We start from the raw sequence: 21,351 nt of genomic DNA, 5'->3' as shown, positions 1-21,351 counted from the left end.
TATCTTGTGCCACCCCTTACCCCTCATCCTTAAACTTATTTGCCATTTTTTACTATTTTAAAATAGTACAAATAGCCGATCTACAAGCTAACAACGTGTCGATGTAGATTGGCTAGTTGAACTATTTTTAAATGTTTTAAAATAGTACAAAATGGCAAATTAGTTTAGGGATAAGGGGTGGTGCAAGATGGAGCCCTAGGGCCTAGGCCTAGGCCCCTTATCCCTAAACTTCTTTGCCTTTTTTTTTACTATTTTGAAAAACATCTTTGAATAACGGTAGTTCAACTATAGCCAATCTACATTGACACATTGTGAGCTTGTAGATCGGCCATTTTAACTATTTAAAAATGTTTTTCATAGTAGTAAAAAAGGCAAAGAAGTTTAGGTATAAGGGGTTTAGCGGTGACGAAAATGGAGCCCTTTGATCCCCACCGATAAAGCAGATTTGTTTTAGTCTCAGCCTTATACTATTAAAGCAGATTTGTTTTAGTCTCAGCCTTATACTATTAAAGCAGATTTGTTTTAGTCTCAGCCTTGTATATTAAAGCCAATTTTTGTGTCTTTGAGCTGTTGTGAGCCATTTGTTGTGTAAACCTTGCGTTTAGTTTTTCTTCCAGAATGTAAAAAAGGGAAAAAGATTATATAGCCTGCTATGACCCCGAGGAACCCGTACCACTGTTGAAGACCCCTTATATATCTGTAGAGGAGGTATATATGCCAACACACTTTTGGTTTGGGTATTGCATACCCAAACAATTATTATAATCAATAGTTTCCTTGATTATGCAGTGAAAAGATGTGTATAAACACTAGCCAGAAGCACAAACCACTTCACTAGACTTTGCTTTGAGCAGAACAAGTGCTTTAATTGGTTTGAGTGAACGCTTATGGAAGGGAGTGTATTATTATCGTTATATTCATCAATATATGTGTAGAACAATAAACATCACAGAACATGAGTTGGCCTCTCTCATGGGAGAGGGAACGTCCACCAAACAACCATCATCGCAGACCACGCACACACACACACACACACACACACACACACACACACACACACACACACACAGTCACACACACACACACACACACACACACAGCAATGTTAACTCTGGGGAGGCATAACCTATTAGGGGGTTTCCTTGCCCAAGTTGTTTTCGTGTGCAAATTCAACAGATTCGTCTCCCAATAACATTCTTTGGGGACATTTATGTTTCGTAAATCGGAAAGGCCAAAGGAAATTGCCGCAGCCCTGCCAGATTGTGCCTGTCCCCCCAGGTCTCCTATCGTATTTACAGTCTCCATTTAATTCCCTTAAGCACTTGACAAATTAAATCCCATGTCAAACACAAAACTTTGTTCCCTGTAACTTGGACAAATCCCACCGTCCCCCAAGCAAGCACACGTTAAAAAAATACATTTGATTCAAACAAACATTATACATTTACACACCGTACGATATTATTCAAGCTAAATGTAGGTCACATGGCAGAATGCTCGGCGTTTAGGGTTAACTCTGGAAAATCTCAGCCCAATTCATACTTTGTCGGAAGGTGGGGGAGGTTGCGTGTCAAAAATACCAGATTGTGTGTTTAGTTTTTTGCACACAACACCACCATAAACTGTATAACGGAGTAGAAATTATGAAAATAGCCGATCAACAAGCAAATATCTGCTACTTTTTCTATTCAACGTACAGTACGTACGGCGAAGTATACAGGGCTTAACCCGGTGTCCATATTCTGAGTGGAACATTTGCCAAATAATTGTCTCACAAAGCTTGTAGATCTGCTATTTTTGACAAAGATATTTGGTGTAGAGTGGATTGACAAAGGTTCTAACAATAGTTGTGACTACGGGGGTTTAACTTTGAGGTTAAGCACTCGATGAACGCTGAGCATTTTGCTGTGTAGTTTTGACCCGTCAGTGGGATCAGACAACTGCTGTTGGCAAAATCCTCGCTGCAGCCGACTGGTTCAAAGGGAGGTGGGGCGATGAGGGGATGAACACGGGGTGAGTGAAGTGGGGAAGGCGAAGGGTGTGTGTGTGTGTACTGGGCTGAAATTTGCGTGCAATCGTCTGTCATTTGTGTCTGATGACGTCCGACCCGCACCATCACCCCCCAACAAAGAAAAAAAAAAGGGAAAACTCGCTCTCCCAGCATGCACTCTGTTGGTTCTATAAGTGAGCTTGCACCTTTCTCGTGACTACAGGAGGCCTCCAGGGCCAAACAGCAGAGTGGGACTGGAAATCACTCGTGATCCCGGCTTGATCTTTATAGTAGGCTATAGAGTAAAAAAACAAACACAAATAGCCCGTTTTAGTGAAAGCCAAAAAATGGGTCAAGATGTTTCTTGTATGAATCACACAGGGCGGGCAGGCAGACGTGGTCTACTCTGGACAACATCAATCCAGGTTAACGTAAAAAGTGCAAGAAGGTAAAAAAAAAAAAATCTCTTAGCAATAACATGTGGTTTGAGTTTAACACACGTAGGAAAACCCCCAACCCTGATGTGTGACGTTAATTGCCATCTGGGGCTAATGCTTGGACAATACGTGAAGATGGCGGAACGTGCACACACACACACGCACACACATACGGAAGGACGGACGGGCGGACGGACAGGGGTTTAACACGAGCACAGAAGCTGTGTCAACGACCACGGAGGTAGACAATGTCCCCCAGATGAACTGAACGATCAGATTGATGAACGGCGTTTGACCTCAAAACGACCAACTGAAACTGATCCTGAGATCAGACCTCGACTCTGAACCTTCAATTCACAGACACCGTCGACTCCTTTTAGCCGCCGTCGGGCAGAAGAAACCTCTTATCTCCACGTATTTAAACTTTGAGTTTTTTTTCCATAAATGAACACCCTAGTTCAGTGGTTTTCAACCAGTGGTCCGGGGACCACCATTTGGTTTCATTTTACGCTCCCAAAGAGTTCAATTATTAATCATCTGAATTACTTAATTTCCAAGAATCTACACATATCTAGACAATGTAGAAGAATTGTTATTTTGATCGTTTGCCTATTATTTCTCCTAAATACAGCATGGAATTGTGGACAAAAACAAAACAATCTTTACTTTTGGGTCTGAGAGAACTAAACCTCATCAAATGGTGGTCTAAAATGCAGAATAAATAGTGAGCGCTGGTATCAAAATGGTATCAAAATGTTTGAAAACCACTGCCCTAGTTGATCACTCTACACAGCTTCACAGTAAAAGCATCAAAAGTAGCACATGGGAAAGCTTGTTGATCTGCTAGCTTTTGGCATTTGTTTTTAATTTGAATCCTGAAAAGTAACAGTTTTAAACATAATGAGGTTTCCACCCGACAGAGACGTTTTGTCAAAACATAATTATTGTCAATCAATGACGTGTGTCGTTGATCACTTTGATTAACGTGAACAAAGCAAAAAAACATACATTTTGGAACAATGGGGCAAAAGTCGGGGAATAATACCACATAAAGTAAACACCCTATTATTAAAATAGCCTTTGTTCAAAAACAAGAAAAAAAAAGAATACAAAATTAAATAATTCTTGGAGTATAAAGGCACACCTCTTCCACAGTGTATACAATGAAGGAAAAAAAAACCCAACAACAACAAAAAAAACAGTTATTTAAAGCATGGCAGGGGACTGATTATTATCATCATTATTATCAATATTATTATTATTATTATTACACTGAAGAGGGACACAGAGAGAGGTTAAAGTGGAACAGATGCAGGAAACGCCATCCCGCAAAACATGCAATTTTGTTTTAACTTTTTTTTTCTGCCGTTTTCGTTTTTAAACTTTGACAGTACATTACAGTAATAACAGTAAGCCCATGTACAGCTTTCCTTTCAGAAGGCTTTTCTTCATTTAAACCACAATGCCACACATTCACTCACTCACAAAGATGGGTTCGTCTTTCCACTTCTTTACATTATATTTAGTTTCTTCCCCCCTCCCCCCCTCCCCCCCCTGACTAAAATACAACTATTATGTATACACGACTAAAATTGCAATGTAAAAATATAAATGTGGATATAATCTGTGATATCTTGAACAAAACGTTGGCATGGATGGAAGTCGTATTTATTCATTCTTTTTGCGTGTGTGCGTCGTTGCAGGAGGACGACACTGACGTTTTAATACGTCGGTTTAAAATCCCACCGAACGACCGACTGAACACACGACGCGCCAAAAAGGTTCTCCTCGCGTTATATGCACAGGTAATATTGCATTTCCCTTGTTTTAAGACCACATAGGACCCGGGACTCGGGATAATCATTATGCATAAACATTTGGTTCCTTTTACTTTTGTGCAAAATATACAACAACAAAAAAAAGAGAAGAAAACCCAAACAAAAACACACACACCACGCACACACACACACACACACACAGAGAAGATTTACTATGTCGATTCATAAAGTCCACTAAATTCAAAAACACCTTTTTCAACAACATTATCATCGTCAGCATCAACATCAACACACAAACATCGATGAAGAACAATAAACTCACAGCCAGGTTAGATTAGAGGTTAATGGGGGGGGGGGGGGGGGGGGGTTGGCGTGTCATGACTGCTTAAAAATAAAAATCACCAAAACAAAAAGCCCGATTTGTCGCAAAAATAGCAGAGCTAGAAGCTCCCAACGAGTTGCATCCTCGACGTGTTGAGAGCTTGTAGGTGACGTCGACCCCACTATTATATTTCCGACGTGTGACATTGCCGTACGATTTAGGCGAAAAACAACTATATTGTTCCATCAATCCAACCTTTGTCTTGCTATCTTTTCTCCTGGCACACACACGCACACACACACGCATGCATGCACGCAGCTGGTATATGATTCTGGTGTTAAGGAGCTGTCTGTATATCTGTCTGTCCTGGAAGCGTGGAGTGGCGTGGCCAAGTGGGCTTCGGTCGCCCCGCTGTCCCAGTTCTGAATGAGCACTCGACGCCATTTTAACCCATTTTGACCTGGGAACGATTCTATAAATGTCTTCTAAATCCTGACAGTTTTCTGAAAAAGCTATGTTTCTATGTCAGTCGTTCTTCGACTTTTCGAAAATAGCTGAAGCATAGCATAATGCTAACACCAAATGGGGTTCCCGCCCAAAATGGGTTAACGTGTACTCGCCCTGTTTAAATATTGCCATAACTTCTATTCCATCCTGTCCTTTCAGACGTGTATTAAGGAGTAGAAAGGACGGCTGCATGGGGGCCCGTGAGATGGTATTATTTATAGAAGCACTGCTCTTTCCTTTTTTGCTTTCGATTGGCGCTATTTTTGCTGCGTCGCATCATGTAACATTAGCTCCTATATTGTATAACAACTCATTTGAAGAAAAAGAAAAAGTGCAAATCTTTTTGTCTTTTATTTATAAGGTGCTGATGTCAGTGGAAAGTTAAAGGGGCTGTTGACGTTTACCAAATGAGACCCTATTATGAGACGGACCTCAAACCAGTTACCAACCAAATGAGACCCTATTATGAGACGGACCTCAAACCAGTTACCAACCAGATGCCGTGTCCTGCCAAGACTTCTGTGGGAATCTTCCCACAGTTACCAGGGAACATAGACCGGTACTATGACGCCCGTTCATTACGAGGGAATATAGACCGGTGCCGGCACTATGACGCCCGTTCATTACAACTTCCATTCACAGATTGTTTTTTTTTTTTTTAGGAAGAGTTTGCAAATGTCTGCTGTGATTTATACCGACGGCTGAGTCAGGCTTTCTTTGCGCGCCGATGTCGCCTGTGGAGAATAGCCGACCTACGAGCTAACGCGGTGTGAGCTGGTACTAGGCAATGGACAGCAACTTAGTAGAGGTCGGGGTGTGCGTTTAGAGAGCGAGTGTGTGTGTGTGGCAGGACGATAACCCGGGGACTCTGATCCGCCGTTAAATGTAAACGGGTGAAAGGAACAACCAGGAACAAGCCAGGGTGGGGAGGTGCTAGCAGGTGATTGGTGGGATGAGTGGGACGAATCGTTTTGGCTGAGAACATGTATATATGGCGATTGGGTGGGGGATATCAGGCCGTTGACCCATTGGAAGACTGCTTCCTGCTTCCTTTGAGGCGAAGCGATTGCATTGGACGAGGCTCAACGTAAACACCCTGGTTTCTTCCTGGTCGGACCCTCTCCTACTCGCTGTGACCTCTGACCCCCCCGTGGACCTCCCCATCCCCCCCCCACCTGCCCTTGGAAAGGGAACAGACAGAACGTGACAAATGACAAAAACAAACAAAAGCAAAACAAAACAAGGAAAAAAACACTATACAACTCCATGGATGCGGGACGTTGCATTAGAGCAGGCAATAATAAAAGCCATATTTCCCAAACATGAACAAATCAGACAAAGTCAAAACAAATTATAAAAAAGAAAACACAACTTGAAAAAACCCACAGCTCTCCTCGTCGAACGTTAACGAAAGAAAAAACCCACAAAAATGAATCAAAACAAAAACGGAGGAGAGGTTATATAAATGTAAACAAATTATGTTTTTTTTTTCTTTTTCTTTTCCCTCGTAGCTGCAGAGCGCAATGCGATGCCCCCCCTTTTTGAAAGGAGAGAAGGACGACGGGACAGAGGGAAGCAGGGAGAGATGAAGGGAAGAGGAAGATACAGACCATCACAGCACCTAATTCTCTCAACGTGGAGGATGTGTTTCCTCTCCTTTGCTCCCTACTTGTCTGTCCCTGTGGGTGCCCCCCCACCCCACCCCCTGGGTAGGGTGGGTGGGGCGGGGTGGGGCAGGGTGGGCGGGGCAGGGGGCGGGGCTATGACAGGATAGTGGTGATGAAATCGTAGAACCTCTTGGAGTATTGCTCTGGGTTCACCGTGGAGATCTCTGCTCCAGCCTGTGGGACGCGCACACACACACACACACACACACACACACACACACACACACACACACACACACACACTCACTATGTATTCATGTCCACATGAAACAGAAGTACAAGGATGCCTTGTGCAAAGGACATAAACACTGTCAGTGCTGTCAAGACAATAGGAGAACATGATGCCACTAGTTACAAAGTTGCATAGACCGGCAGAACATTGTTACATACAGTATAGCTGACGTACTGTACTCATAGTTGACATACTGTACTTAAATATAAATATCTAATATAAATCATGGATAGAGGCCGATTAGGCCCACTGGCAGAGCCTGAGCAGAGCCACGCATACTGTACAGTGAAGAAGCCTGTCTGCATTCATGGTGAATGCCAGGTGGGCAGCACACGGCTCCGTATGTAGTATAGGTACAGTACGTACAGTACGTACCCCATGTTTGACGGTCTTGGCAGCGTGGGCGGCTTTCTTCTTGGCATCGTAGTGCTGCAGGATGTCGATGACGGCCATGAAGTACACCTCCTTCCTGGGAGAGTCTGGAGGGCGAGAGCAACGCACCCACAATGCATTAGGGCTGGACAATTAAACGTAACTTTCAAACAGAACAAAAACGATTTAATTGCACCGGGGCGGATACGGCAAATTACTTAAATATGCAAAGAAATCACTGACACATTTAATATTTATTTCTTTACAAAAACATCGTAAATAAAATAACGGAAATAGTTGTCACGAAGTGACGTGATGCAACGTGTCATTTTTTAAAAATGTTTGAAAACTGTGTGGACATTTCTCGACATGGAAACGATTGACGATTATGCAAAAAAGAAAAAATGCGATTGTCTCAAATAATTAATGTAATCATCGTGACAGACCCCTGGGTAATAACAAGATCATGGCTGAAGCAGTGTTGCAATAGAAAAAAGATATCGACAACATTTCGACCACTTTCTGGCCTTGACAGCCCATTCATCCAAACAGACCTGTCTGATTGCATTAAACAATGTTAAACTCACCAACATTGCAGCTGTACGAAAAGCTTGAATTATCCTCTTTCTATCTGCAAAGTTTTTGTTTCATAAAAATCCACCATAGAAACGTTATGAGCTACTTTCTGTCAAGGCCCTGCATTTGATTATTTTTCTAAGTGTCAGAGTTTGGAAGTGCTTGTTTTCAAAAACACAACATTTTGCTGCCTCCTGCATCATGTGACATTTAGAAACGGGTGGTACGGCAGGACGGTTGAGTGATTTCCAACGAGCGTTTCCAAACTCCAAATGTTTTGCCACTCAGTCTAGATGAGGGGGGGCGTGTCCTGATGGGAAAATCATGCATGTATTGTGCATACTCTCTATTGGAGCAGATGAGTGTGCAGGGTTTATTCTTATTTTTCTGACGTCACTTTCCAACCCAGCACCTCTACCAGGTGACACCTCTACCAGGTGACACCTCTACCAGGTGACGCCTCTACCAGGTGATGCGTGGTGTGTGTGCGTATTCTACTAGTCGTTTTCCCTGAAGCACACTGACGGTTGGCCACAACAGCACACTCACTGTCGTGGCTCTTGATGGCGTAGACGTCTATGGTGGGGTCGAACTCTCCGGGCGACAGCGCCTTGGTGCTGTCCAGCGTGTTGCTGGGGCTGTCGGGGGGCGTGCCGATGCCCCCGCCGCCGTCGCTCTCGCCGTCGTCCTCGCCCTCGTTGTCCTCGCTCTCCACGTCCTCCTGCTCCGCCCGCTCCACGTCGTGGATGCCCACCAGCAGGCTGTAGTCCATCAGCTTCAGCTGGGCCAGGAACTGTCATGGTGGGACACACAGGACGGGAAGCAGCGGGCAGTAGGTAGGGGTGGGCAAAGAAATTATGTATTCACTCAAATGTCGCTATTTTTAACACATTCAGACCGTACGACATGTGGGAAGTTGGAACGTCATAATTAATCCAACTGACGGATCCGTGTACACACGTCCTAGCGCATTTTCACTGATATCAAACGAGAGAAAGATATTCAGATTTCTTTCTTTTTTTTGCCTCCAAGGCCACCATACTCCTTGCTCTTCGCGCACGCACATTGTCCCAGTATACGGATCAGAAAGAATGCCTTCCCGGCACCCCAAGCTTCTATTTTGAAAGCCAATTGTGTTTTAATGCCACAATTTTAAAATGATCGAATCGTGCTTCTTTTTTAACCCATTCTGACCAGAGATCAGATTCTAAAAATGTCTTCTACATCCTGACAGTTTTCTGAAAAAGCTAGGTTTCCATGTCAGTCGTTCTTCGATTTTTCAAAAATAGTAGACCGGCGCCACTCGGTGGCGCGCTATGAGCTTGTAGATCTGCTATTTTTCAATAGCTAAAGCATAACATAATGCTAACACCAAACCCAAAATGGGTTAAACTGTATTTTAGGTTAGATTTTTCTGTTTTTTATTCCTTTATTCATTGGTATATTATGGAGATGTTCTCCACCTTCCAATGAACCAACATACATACTGTATACCGTACTGTATAGCATACCGTACATACTGTATACTGTACATACCTCCACGTCTTTCCTCAGCTTCTCCAGAAACATCTTCTTGTTCTCGTCGTCGATGTGAATCTTCTGGCCGTCGCTGACAAAGTCGTTGTCCTTGTAGGTGGGCAGCTCCTTGGCCTGGTGGTGGTGGTCCGTTACAGTAGTGGAGGAGGAGGAGGAGTGGGGCAGGAGGAGGACCACCCCCCGGACCCCCCAGTGGGTGAACAACAACACAGAAGCGGTCAGAAGCATGACAGACCGTTCAGACCACGTTGCTTTGGTCTGGCAGGCAGGCAGGTGGGGAGGGGGAGGGGGCTTCAGCAGACCTGGGTTTAAATATAGCTCGTTGCTGACAGAAAAAGATCTGATCTGCAGCAGTTTTTTAATCCAACTAATTTGTTTTGATCGACTACGGGGGGGAAAAAAAGAATCGATTAGATGAAATAATAATCGATCTGAAATGGCCTCCCCCCCCCCCCCCAAAAGAAACGTTGCTAAAATGTTCAAAAAGAAAGAAAATATCCAACTGAAAGCTCTCTCTGTTGTACAATAGATTAGCTATTTTAGGTATTGACCCAGTTGTATGACGAAATATTAAAAAAGTGGTTAATCAGACTAATCGATTTAATTGATTATAAAAATCTATTCGAATGTTTTACATAGAGTTCAGGTTTAGGAATCCAATCTGTGAGTATTCAAGTCACTCATTTAAAATCAAATCATAGTCCTAACCCCCATCAACACATCAATGCACGCACACAGGGACAGTGCACATTAAAACCCTGAGACCATTTTCACAGGTCAATTTAAACATTTAATTCAACCCTAAAGAAAAAGAAGACAAAAAAAGAATTGCGGTGACAGCACGATCATCTCTAAATCATCATGCATGTTGTTATAATTTAAAAGTATATATCACTATATTAGCCCAGGTCTGGAAGACATATTCATCATAGAAAACATATTCAGACATATACAGTACAGAGGCGTGGGATTTCAAGAAGGATGAACTACAAGTCAGCTTGCTAGATAACTAAATAAATAAAACTACTAAATGTGTATTTTAACCACTTAAAATGCTATATATTTAGTTGGCTGGGGGTCTACAGTACAAGCTCAAAAGGTGTCATTCTCAACGATACGGGTTTGTGAGCTTGTAGATCTGCTATTTCCCTCCCAGAATGAGGATGCTAAAGTGTAGGTTCATTACTGGACAAAATAAAATGATGATACATTCAAATATTTGATGTCATTTAAAATGCTCAATGGTTACCTATAGCCGACTATGAATTCATGCCTTATTGAAACCCCTCACACACATCGTTTTGTTGTTAATACACCATGTGTTTTATTGATTATTAAACATGCGTGTCTGCTTCAGCCCAACACCGTATACAGGTGTGTAGGGTAGAAACAGAAGGAGGGACAGAGGAGGTGCTTGTGGAATGACTTCACAGGTTCACGTGCATGTTCACGTGCATGCTGCATGCACACGTTTAGCGCATAGATCCACCTGGTGCAGTTTTTTCTCCATACTTACGTACACTAGTACATGTATACTTTCATATAAAAAAAATGTTTTTTAGCATTAAGTGTGAAACAAACAAACTTTGACAATTTATTGTTGCCTATCGTTGCTGTCGCGCAGAAAACTCTTATCGGAAGAATTTTAACTGTTATATTTTTTCCATAAATGCAATACCTTACTTCTTCATGCTATGGTGCCATGCAAAAGTAGGAAAAATAGCAGATCTACAGGCTCAAAACGCCTCTTGAGCTTACAGATATATCTGCTATTTTGGCAATATTTTTTAATCTGAATCCGAAAAACGTAACAGGTTTTTGGACAGGTTTCCACCCGGACAGAGACGCTGTGGAATGTGTAGAGAGATGTTATTATATTATATGTATTTTTTAAATTCTCTGTGGTCACATGGCATGCATCAACCCAGCTGGCTGACAGGTGGTGTCATGTAAAAAAGAAATGTGACAGCCTGTCGGCACAGTCTACAGCTGTGCTTCTTTTATCGCCATCACACATTCATAATGTGAAAATAGTGCACATACATAGCAATGGTATGTCTTTCTAAGAAAACGCTTCACGCCCACGCTAGATCGATTTCACACGTGGTTGCGTTCAGGAAGGAGGCGGACACTAGTAGTAGTATGCACTATGCATATGATATAGAAGCAAATACTTATTTGTTTCACAAATTCATACCCATTACCACAGACATAATGTTACGTGTCTTTGCACATTTGATCCAAATGAAACGCAGCTATAGACATAATCTGGGGCATAATCGGTTTTTGGCAGATTATCACTTTCTACTATATATGAAACTCATTATGTCTATATTGTGAAAAATAAAATAAAAAAAGCATCTGGTGGAACCGTACACTTATTTATACATAGTCATGCGCCGGCAACCAATAATAGCCGATCTTCAAGCTCACAACGGGTGGTGGGCTTGTAGATCTATTATGTTCAGTGCTCGCGACAGACTGTAAATCAGGCATTAGCTGATAAAAAGCCATCTGAACGGCGTGAAATGTCCTCATTTTAAACGGTCCTGGGTTCCCAGTCACTTCTCGTCTCGCGTATACAGTAGAAACAGGGGACGAATGACAAGATAAGATGCCTTTGTGGTTAAGTTTGGTTTTGGCCCCTTTAAAAAAAAAGACATTTCACAGTTCAGATAATAATGTATGGGCAGCAACTCTCTAAATCCATAGTGTTCTCCTGCATCCCCACATCGTTCAGCCTCACAAAAAAATGCTGCTGAATGAAGCAGTTCTTTTTTTTTTTATGTCCTTCATTGTAATACCGCCAATGGACTGTGGAGGGCAGATGTGTCATGTGAGGTATAAGGAAGGAAGGGGGTGTATATGCTCTGAGGCTCTGAGGAAGTAGAGAGAGCAGGAAATGAGGTAACAGGGCAGCGGTTGTGGCCACTTGTAAGCGGGAGAACGGCAGTCTCAAAACGAAACGGCACTAGAAAGAAATGAGCCTCGGTCGGAGGAACAGAAACACACACACACACTTCTCACACAGACAACACAGAACACACACGGGAGGACAGACAAAATACACAGAACAACACACAGATAGGACCTTTGAGCACATATATACACAGACATAAGACCTTGGATTGGCTGGGAACTAAAAAAAACAATATATTGTGTTGTTGCAACTCACTAAAGGCTGAGGTGTTGGTAAACATAAAGGTCAAAAATGTGAATGCAATGCAAGGCTCGACTGGCTTTTAGACAAAGAAAAGCACTTTGCAGAACTGTCACCTCCACTTGACAGCCAATTTCACTTATTCCAGACGCACGTCCTCTCTCTCTCTCATATTCAACCGTCCTCCTATGCATCCATTCATCCCTCCTTCCATCTGTCTTTTTTTCCATGCTGCCGTGGACGCTTTAGGTCTTTTCTAAACCCTGCCTGTTTTTAATTCTGTTCTTAAAGGAGAATTCCATGCTAGAAGGCTTTCTTACCTTTATTAGTATAGTTGTTACGTCCCCACCAAAGAGGTCCAGGTGTTATTTTGTGCAAAAGCGCATTATTGGCTATTTCACCTACCATAAGCCCTCAATGAAATGCATTGAATGGAATGGGGCTATGGGGTGTTGTGCTAATTCGCTTATTTCCATCGCTCAATAGTCAATTTGTTTTGTATACCCTCTCTTCATAATGTAAATAGTCTCCCAAGTGGCACACTTTACTACTTATTTCGATGGAAATAAATGAATTAGCACAAAAACCCAACCCCCATTGAGGGCTTATATTAGGGGAAATAGCCAATAATGCACTTTTGCACAAAATAACACCTCTTTGTTGGGGACGTAACAACTACAAATAAAGGTAAGAAAGCCTTCTAGCATGGAATTCTCCTTTAAAATGTTGTTATCTCAGACAGTCGTGGGATCTCGATCACTCGTGGAGTGTCACTAATTTTCCTCCACCGACTTGCTTCAAAAAACAAACTTGTGAGTCGTGTGCGAAACTGAGACAAACAAAAGAACAAGACAGAAAACAGAATAAAAAAGGTATTGTATGAAAATTAAATAAAGAGAGACAGGAACAAAGGGAAAGTTTGGGAGTGACAGACAGAGGCTCTATTATACCTGGTGTAAACGTGTGATGAGACACCAACAAACTGAAGTCGAGTTGAAGTTGGAAAACAGACGAAAACCTCTCCGAACATCAAAAGCATATTTCATGTTTCTACTCAGACTACTTTTACTTTCTTTATATTATATTTCATACGATTTTGTAACGCATTTTTTCACCCAGTGTCAATTATCTAATCGAATATACACTCCCTCCGCCAACCTGGGACAGTGGGGAGAGCAACGGACTGACCTCATGCTTCCTTCAATGCATGAGCGTCCAAACCACTTATTTTCACCTGACAGGGGGGGAGTTTCCCTGGTTGGACGTAGCGCGTGGAAGGAACACGTTATTCCAACCAGTTCCTTTCCCCTCCATCAGGCGCCCCCGGCTGGCCATGGGGAGGCAGTTTAGAGACCAGGATTACTGCATGTTTTTTCGGACACGGGGAGAACATGCAAACTCCATCCCACAGAAAGGCCCTTTTGCCAACCCCACCTAGAGTATGGGCGCTGGTGACGTGGAGGAGAGAACACACCCCCGGTGCCCACAGCGTCCCGAGCGGGAATCGAACCCACGACCTTCTAGCTGTGAGGAGACAGTGATATCCACTGTGCCACCGCGCCCCCCGTTCAGACTTTTTTTTAATGATACTCCACTTTAAAAGGAAGATTGCTTTTTTTATTAGCCTGAACCCTAGATACATTTTACAAAGGCTGCTATCTTTGTCCACCTGTAGTCCAGCAATACATAATCTTACTTAAAGTGTAAACCTAAACATAACTTAACTCTTCCTAAGGTTGCGCATCAAAACAATATTTAAAATGTTTGTATTAGCACATACATTACATTTCATTGTCACTCACGGCAGTTGGCACTTGGGTTAAGATCAGGAATAGCAGGGTTAGGTTTTGGCACCGTTTAACTGAAGTTAAGGTTAGGAATAAGGTTAGGTTGAACCATTTAAGCATAGTTCACTGAGGTCACGTTTAGGAATACCAGACTGAGCAGTTCTGCCGGCTGTGCGCCCGGGGGTAACTAAATAAAATAAAATATGTTTTGAGGCGAGCTTTCCAGTATTCTTCTAAAAATAATGAAAATATTTAAAGGTGTTTTAGATATTCATTTTAGTTATAGAGGGCAATTTTAATGTATTAACCCATTTTGTACAGGAACCCCTTTTGGTGTTAGCATTATGTCATGCTTCAGCTATTGAAAAATAGCAGATCTACAAGCTCATAGCGCGCCACTACGAGCTTGTAGGTCTGCTATTTTAGAAAAATCAAAGAACCACTGACATAGAAACATAGCTTTTTCAGAAAACTGTTAGGATTTAGAAGGCATTTGTAAAGGGGGGGGGGGGAGCACTTGATAACCACTACTCTATGACAACAACAGTAGTTGTCTTATTTGCTCAGGTTTTTGCCTACTAGTTGACACAGCCATGCAGCCATCAGCCGCAGTGCAGCCTGTCGACACAGAATCTGGGTCAGCCACGACCCCTGAGCTACACAACTATACTACAATACTATACTCACATACTGTACTGTCATACAGCCATAATGAACCGTTTGAACTGTTTGGGTGTGTGTGTGTGTGTGTGTGTGTGTGTGTGTGTGTGTGTGTGTGTGTGTGTGTGTGAGTGAGAGAGAGAGAGAGCATGCACATGCATTGCTCAAGGCTGTTTTGTAGTTGCAAAGAGATTGCAACATGGGAAGAGTGTATGTGTACTGAATACTGTACATGCAACAGTGGTACTCAGATTAATCTACTTAAGTAAAAGTAGTAATACCACAATGCAACCCTATATTGTTACAAGGCAAAATCAAACTATACTTTGTCACTAAAACGCTAAATAAACGTAAACCCTTTATTTATTTTTTTCCCGCTGAATTTGATTGAGTTACATTTTCTTTCTCTTCTGCACTGTAAATGTATCTGTTTATTTTCCTTACTTCTTTTGCTTTATGCATCCAAATGTCATTCATTGTAATCGCGTTACCTTTGCTTTGATGCTCTGTGTAAGGCACATTTATTTGCCTTGTCATTGAAATGTGCTATTACAATTTGCCTTGCCTATACTTCACAATCACATTATCGGATTGTTATGAATTATTGGATTGTCAATAGTTATGTATTAATGTGCTCATCACCTGGGAGGTGGGGCTGGTTTGAATGACTTTATGTGTCGCTATAGGTAGCATAACCTATAATAACACATGATACCCTTTATCACTTGATAAAAAATGTGCAAAGCAACTAGTAATTATTTATAGTTGTCAAATGAGTGCAGCAGAGGAAAACACACAATATCTGCCTCTGAGATGTAGGCCTATGGTATACTTTTGCAGACAAGTTAAAGTATCACTAAATGGAAATACCGGTAATTTCAAGTAAACGTACCTCAACTTGTTAATTTAGTACTGTAATTCAGTGATTGTAACGTAGTTATTTTCCACTACTACTGCGTACAGTACATGCGAGTATGTCTAAGGCGTGAAGTAGATGCAGTTAGATCTCAATGTCGTGGTCCTTATGCTGACCGTGACATTCTTTTTCTCCAATTAGATCTCAATGCCGTGGTCCGTCCCCCCCGACAGTGACACCCAATTTATGGCAATTACTAAAATGTCTTCTCTGAGTCGAGTGGCACCGCAACTCGTGCATAAATATGTATGGAACTCGACCAACACGAGTATGTAGAAAATGCGGGAACAACATTGGGAAACAACATACGATTCGTGGTGAACATTGTTTCTTAAATAGCAACAGTCTCTAGTTTACACTACTGACATCAATACAATAATATGTTACGACAGAGACGAATGATAACTAGACGGGTTCTTGAAACGTTATCATATCTGTCGCCTGTCGTCGGGTAGAAAGCTTGCATATCCATGTTTCAACTATTTATTATTATTATTTATGGCTAAAAAAAATGGCTAAAAATGCATTTTCGGCCAATTCGGTTTCGCCCCGAATAGGCAGAAAATATATCACCAAATAGTGTATATGCAATTAATCCATTCAAAAGTGCTGAATAAATGCTTTATGGACCCATAATAGTGATTATTATTTACGTTAAGTTTTGCCATAATCATGTCTTTTGCCATAAATAAGGTAGCTTTAAGGTGCGGCCATGACAGCAATGGTAGGAAAAATATATATATTTAATATTAATCATATTCGTTTCGGAAAATAATTTCCCTTTCGGTGCATCCCTAATATTTTGTGTGAATAAATGCCCTACTCTCACTCTCATGAGAGTGTATGTACAGTAGCCAATCCACAAGCTCACAGGTGTTGCGTGTTGGGAGTTTATAGATCGTCTTTTGGAAACATTTTGAAAGTGCTTAAGTGTATCCGTGTCCTCCAATTTCCTGATAAGTTACAGTTCTTCACATACAAGGTTTCCCACTCGGGGGAAGCGATGTAAATACTGATATCTTCTAGCCTGGTTAATAAACCAGTTTGGTTTATTAGCCAGGCTAGATATCTTCCCCCAAATCCCCAGGACTATAGTCGATATAAAAGCATTCTAGGGAGAGTCACAAAGTTTTTTTTCCTTTGAAAAAAAGCTAACTATGCCTCGAGGGAAAACAGTAAATGACTAATCTCTTAGCCGAGGCCCGGAGCTGTTTGTCCTTAGCCAACAACGTGTTGACTGTGAAATAAACATTGTATTGCAAAACAGAGCTGTGTAGGCGACAGTGGATTGCTGGCCAGACAGCCTAGCAGCCCATTAACGGCCTCATTTCAACACTCCTCCAAGGCATGGAGAGACCTCTCTGTGAGCAGGGCCGGCATAAACAGGGTTTAGAGAGAGACACTAACGCAATACTCTCAAAGTTCAGACTTTGAGGGGGTCAGTGCAAGTAAATTTGTGGGTGTGTGTGTGTGTTCTCTCTGTATCCATTATCCTTTTCCTGACCAAGTGTGAATCAAAACATTGTACACAGTTAATTATACCTGATTATCGGTCAGAAACGTTCTCTCTCTGACTTTTAAACCTTTGTGTTTTTTTTCTCTTCTCCATTCCATAAATTAACGATCATACTACAGCATCACACGAATGCATCAAAAGCATCAGATACGCAAGCTGGAAACGCTGTGCAAAACGGTGTTGGTTAGATCTGATACTTTTGCTACTTTTTTAATTTGAATCCTAAAGCGGAACAGTTTTCGACACATGAGGTTATTTCCACCCCAAAGCGAGACGACCATTGTCAATACATTGTTATTTATAAGGCTGCCTTTCTGGGCAACTCAAGGTCGTTGTATATCAAAGCTCTACAGTTTGTCCCCTCGATCACCCGCCCCAGCGACAACATGTCTTGTCTAATAACGTCTAGAGCGTTTGTTTCCAGAAGAGGAATAATGACCTGTCGGGGACGACGACGGGGGGGCGGACAGAGGAAGAGCAGATGAGAAACAAAAGGGTGAGTGTGAGAAGATGTGTCCTTTTTAATTTTTTAAACCACAGCTGTGTCCTTCTTGGAGGTGGAGGAGAGGTTTGGTTGGGGAGAAATGAAATAATAATAACACAATTCTAAAAGGTTTATGATAATATAGATATAGATCATGCCTGGTATAAATATGAGCCTTCCAGGATCCCTTACATCTCTTACGTGTTTCATAGCGCAGTAAAAGCGCGTGGCGATCCGCAGCGTTTGCAGCCTTTGCTGAACGTTACTCGATTTGGGGCGCGGGGGCGTGTCTTCTGGCGGGCGCTGCGGCTAAGAGAGAGGGGTGGGTGGGTGGGTGAGGGGATGTGTCATTTGTGGGGGGGGGGGGGGGGGCAGGGGACGTCGGGGAGGTGTAGGAGAGGAGAGAAGAAGGGGAGAGAGGAGAGAGGAGGAGGAGGAAGGAAGTTGGAAGTAAAGGCAGAGTGTTTAAGAAGAAATACAGTGTACACAACCGGTTATGGAGACGACATGACACAGAGAGGAGGACTGAAGTTGTGGCCCCTGAACTCCCCGATTAGATCTCCAAGCCGCCACAATGTCGATGGAGAAAAAACACGGGAGAAGCGATGCCCTCCTTTATAAACAAGCACAGAGAGAAACTGACAACCTTTTGCATTGACCGCAACATAATGTGGATGTCATGGTACTGTAGATCTATAAATGAAAAGATGTCTAACTGAAGAAGAAACAAAGGATCTATAAACCGTAAAAGTCTTGAACTGCTTTTTCTTATTTTTTTCATTCAATCAGTCAAACAAACAAATGTCTCTTGAGAGCCATCAGTGATAGAAGAATGTGTGTGTGTGTGTGTGTGTGTGTGTGTGTGTGTGTGTGTGTGTGTGTGTGTGTGTGTGTGTGTGTGTGTGTGTGTGTGTGTGTGTGTGTGTGCGCCTGGTGGCACCGGTCCAGTGGGAAAGAAGCAGAACACGGGTCCACTAAGCTACGCCAGGCTCATTTGCATGGAGTGAACCTACTGAACCCCAGCCAGGCACCCCTCCGACATTTAACAAAACTCTACACCATGGAGGTCTTCGACTGGGGGTCCGGGACCCCTAAGGGGGTCAGGGCGGGGGGGGGGGGGGGGGATTGACGGTTTAGGTGGTTAAATGTCTGAAATTACACATGAACATTAATCCAACACGTTAGTGCTGTCAAAGAAGTCTATGAAGTTTAGGAGAAAAATGACAAGATGATCCTGGCACTCAAAAGTTAACAAGAGAGAAAAGCCTTGCAACATGTTTCGACCATTGGTCGAAAATGGTCTTCAGCAGGGCGAGAATGGCCAGTTAATGGTCGAAACATGTCGGCAGTTGCCTTTATAATTGAATAAAGGCTTTTCTCTGTTTTTAACTTTTGAGTGCCCGGATCGTCTCTCTTTTATCTATGCCTTGATCCCGTTTGATCCGTGTGAGCACCTGGTTATTCCCTCTTTATAAATCTATATGAAGCTATCCATGAAATCTATGAAATCTCTTAATCTGCGATACATTTTCATACAATTTGTAGTGAGGTTCCCTGCTTCATCCCTCTCTGCACCTAGGGGGTCCTTGGCCTGATGAACGTTGAGTGGCGGGCGGTGAGGTATTTGAATTCTATTGGATTTTGTCACTCAAGACCGATTCGCCCGGCCCAAAACATTTGCATACTGTCGCAGTGCGTCAGTTTCAGCGGAGAATGCGGCATTGAGTGGCACTTGTTGAAATTGGTCAGTGTCGCAGAGCTACGTAATCACAGATCACACACACCACGCCATGTTAAGAGCAGTTCACCCCAGAAATGTTCTATCAATTACACACACGCCATGAAGCCTTTGATTCGTGGAGTTTGGGGGGTTTCGTCCAAGCCCCCAGGAAGGCTATATCCTACGTTGAAGCTGCCACTACCTAGTGGCGAAATGCGGAATTGCAGCACTTTCATGGAGGTGGACGGACGTTACAATTACAATTTACAATTTAGGCATTTAGCAGACGCTCTTAATCCAGAGCGACTTACATTAAGCAAGAACAAAAAAGCATGGGAATACATCACATGAAAGCATTTATCATGAAACATGCGTAAGCTAAGAAAGTAACTATAATAGTAATATCTATATAATGAAACTATACATATATACTACTATGCTATACATATGTACTATGACGTGCTATGACTACATACAATGCAATTATAGTGCTGTCTACATATAAGTCTGTATCAAATGCTATCTAAGTCTACAGAAATGCTATCTAAGGGGGTAGGGTAAGTGCTATGGGCCATGATGGAGTCTGAAAAGGTGGGTTTTCAGACTACGGCAGAAGATTGGGAGTGATGCTGCAGTTCTGACTGCAATGGGAAGTGCATTCATCAGTTTTGGAGCCATAAGGGAGAAGAGTTTGGGACGTGTGGAGCGTTGTCCCGGCGTTTTTATTGATGGTACTTCCAGCTTCCCTGCGTTGGCTGATCTGAGTGCGCGGGAGGGTTTGTAGGGTTCAATCATACTTGCAAGATAACGGGGAGCCATACCTTTGGTTGCTTTGAATGCCGTTCATGACGTCACCTGCGTAAGCCCGGACCTCAAAATTGAGGTCCGGGGCTCGCTCGAGCCATTGAGTTATAATTATACTTCCGACAGTCTTCCGGGTGCTTCAAAAACACCACTGAGCAACTTCCACTGAAATGAATACCTTGGGGGGGGGGGGGGTGTTTCGTCGCATTCCTGAGCCAATAATTGGAGGACCGGGTGGCTGCTCAGTTGAGTAGGACTCTTTGAGTCACCCAAGAAAAGATAGAACACGCCGGCGGTCATCAAAATAGTTGGCTCAGGAGGAATGTGACAACAAAAAGTAATAATAATCTCCATGGATTCAAGGCCTCATGGGGTGTGAAATTGATAGAAAATATATATTCGTATGTGTGAACTACTGCTTTATTAAAGCCATGGAACCCCACCAGAGATGCCAGCCGGCCGGGGCATGGAGAGCTGAGAGGGGAGCGTAAACAACAACAATTTTATATTTCTTTATAGAGAGACAGACAGTAGGCTGACAGGAAATGGGGGAGAGAGATGGGGGAGTGACATGCAGTAAAAGCCGTCGGGATCGGGAGTCGAACCCGCGGCACACTGCCAGACTTGGGCTATACCGGCCAAGGTGCCTGGACCGCTGAGCCACGGCCCATAGGCCCGAATGAGGCTTTCTATTGGACATAACCTTTCTATGTCTGTGGTGGCAGCAGCAGGCAGAGTTACAGAGCTGAACGCTGCTACAGGCGCTACTTCATACAGCCTGCACGCTAACAACAACAACAAGAATCACCTACAACAGTTCCTTGACCACATGAGCTCGATGCACTTTGGTGTATAGGACGGATAGCGAGAATAACCGATCTACAAGC

General features: G+C 42.8%; 1 protein-coding gene across 1 annotated transcript in view; it reads right to left on the bottom strand.

The window, feature by feature from the left end:
• Window positions 1-4,579: 4,579 nt before the first annotated feature.
• The window catches only part of pip4k2aa (phosphatidylinositol-5-phosphate 4-kinase, type II, alpha a), an 81,118-nt gene continuing 64,346 nt past the window's right edge, over window positions 4,580-21,351 (bottom strand). Inside the window, exons 7-10 of the mRNA XM_083778297.1 lie at window positions 9,418-9,531; window positions 8,431-8,674; window positions 7,309-7,412; window positions 4,580-6,875 (exon numbers count right to left, since the gene is read on the bottom strand). Coding sequence (XP_083634423.1) covers window positions 6,795-6,875; window positions 7,309-7,412; window positions 8,431-8,674; window positions 9,418-9,531 — 543 coding nt within the window. The 3' untranslated portion in view covers window positions 4,580-6,794. The remainder of the gene's footprint in view (window positions 6,876-7,308; window positions 7,413-8,430; window positions 8,675-9,417; window positions 9,532-21,351) is intronic.

This window comes from Protomyctophum parallelum (assembly GCF_964188405.1).
Source record: "Protomyctophum parallelum genome assembly, chromosome: 12".
Classification (NCBI taxonomy): Eukaryota; Metazoa; Chordata; class Actinopteri; order Myctophiformes; family Myctophidae; genus Protomyctophum; species Protomyctophum parallelum.
This window is presented reverse-complemented; position numbering and strand designations above follow the sequence as displayed.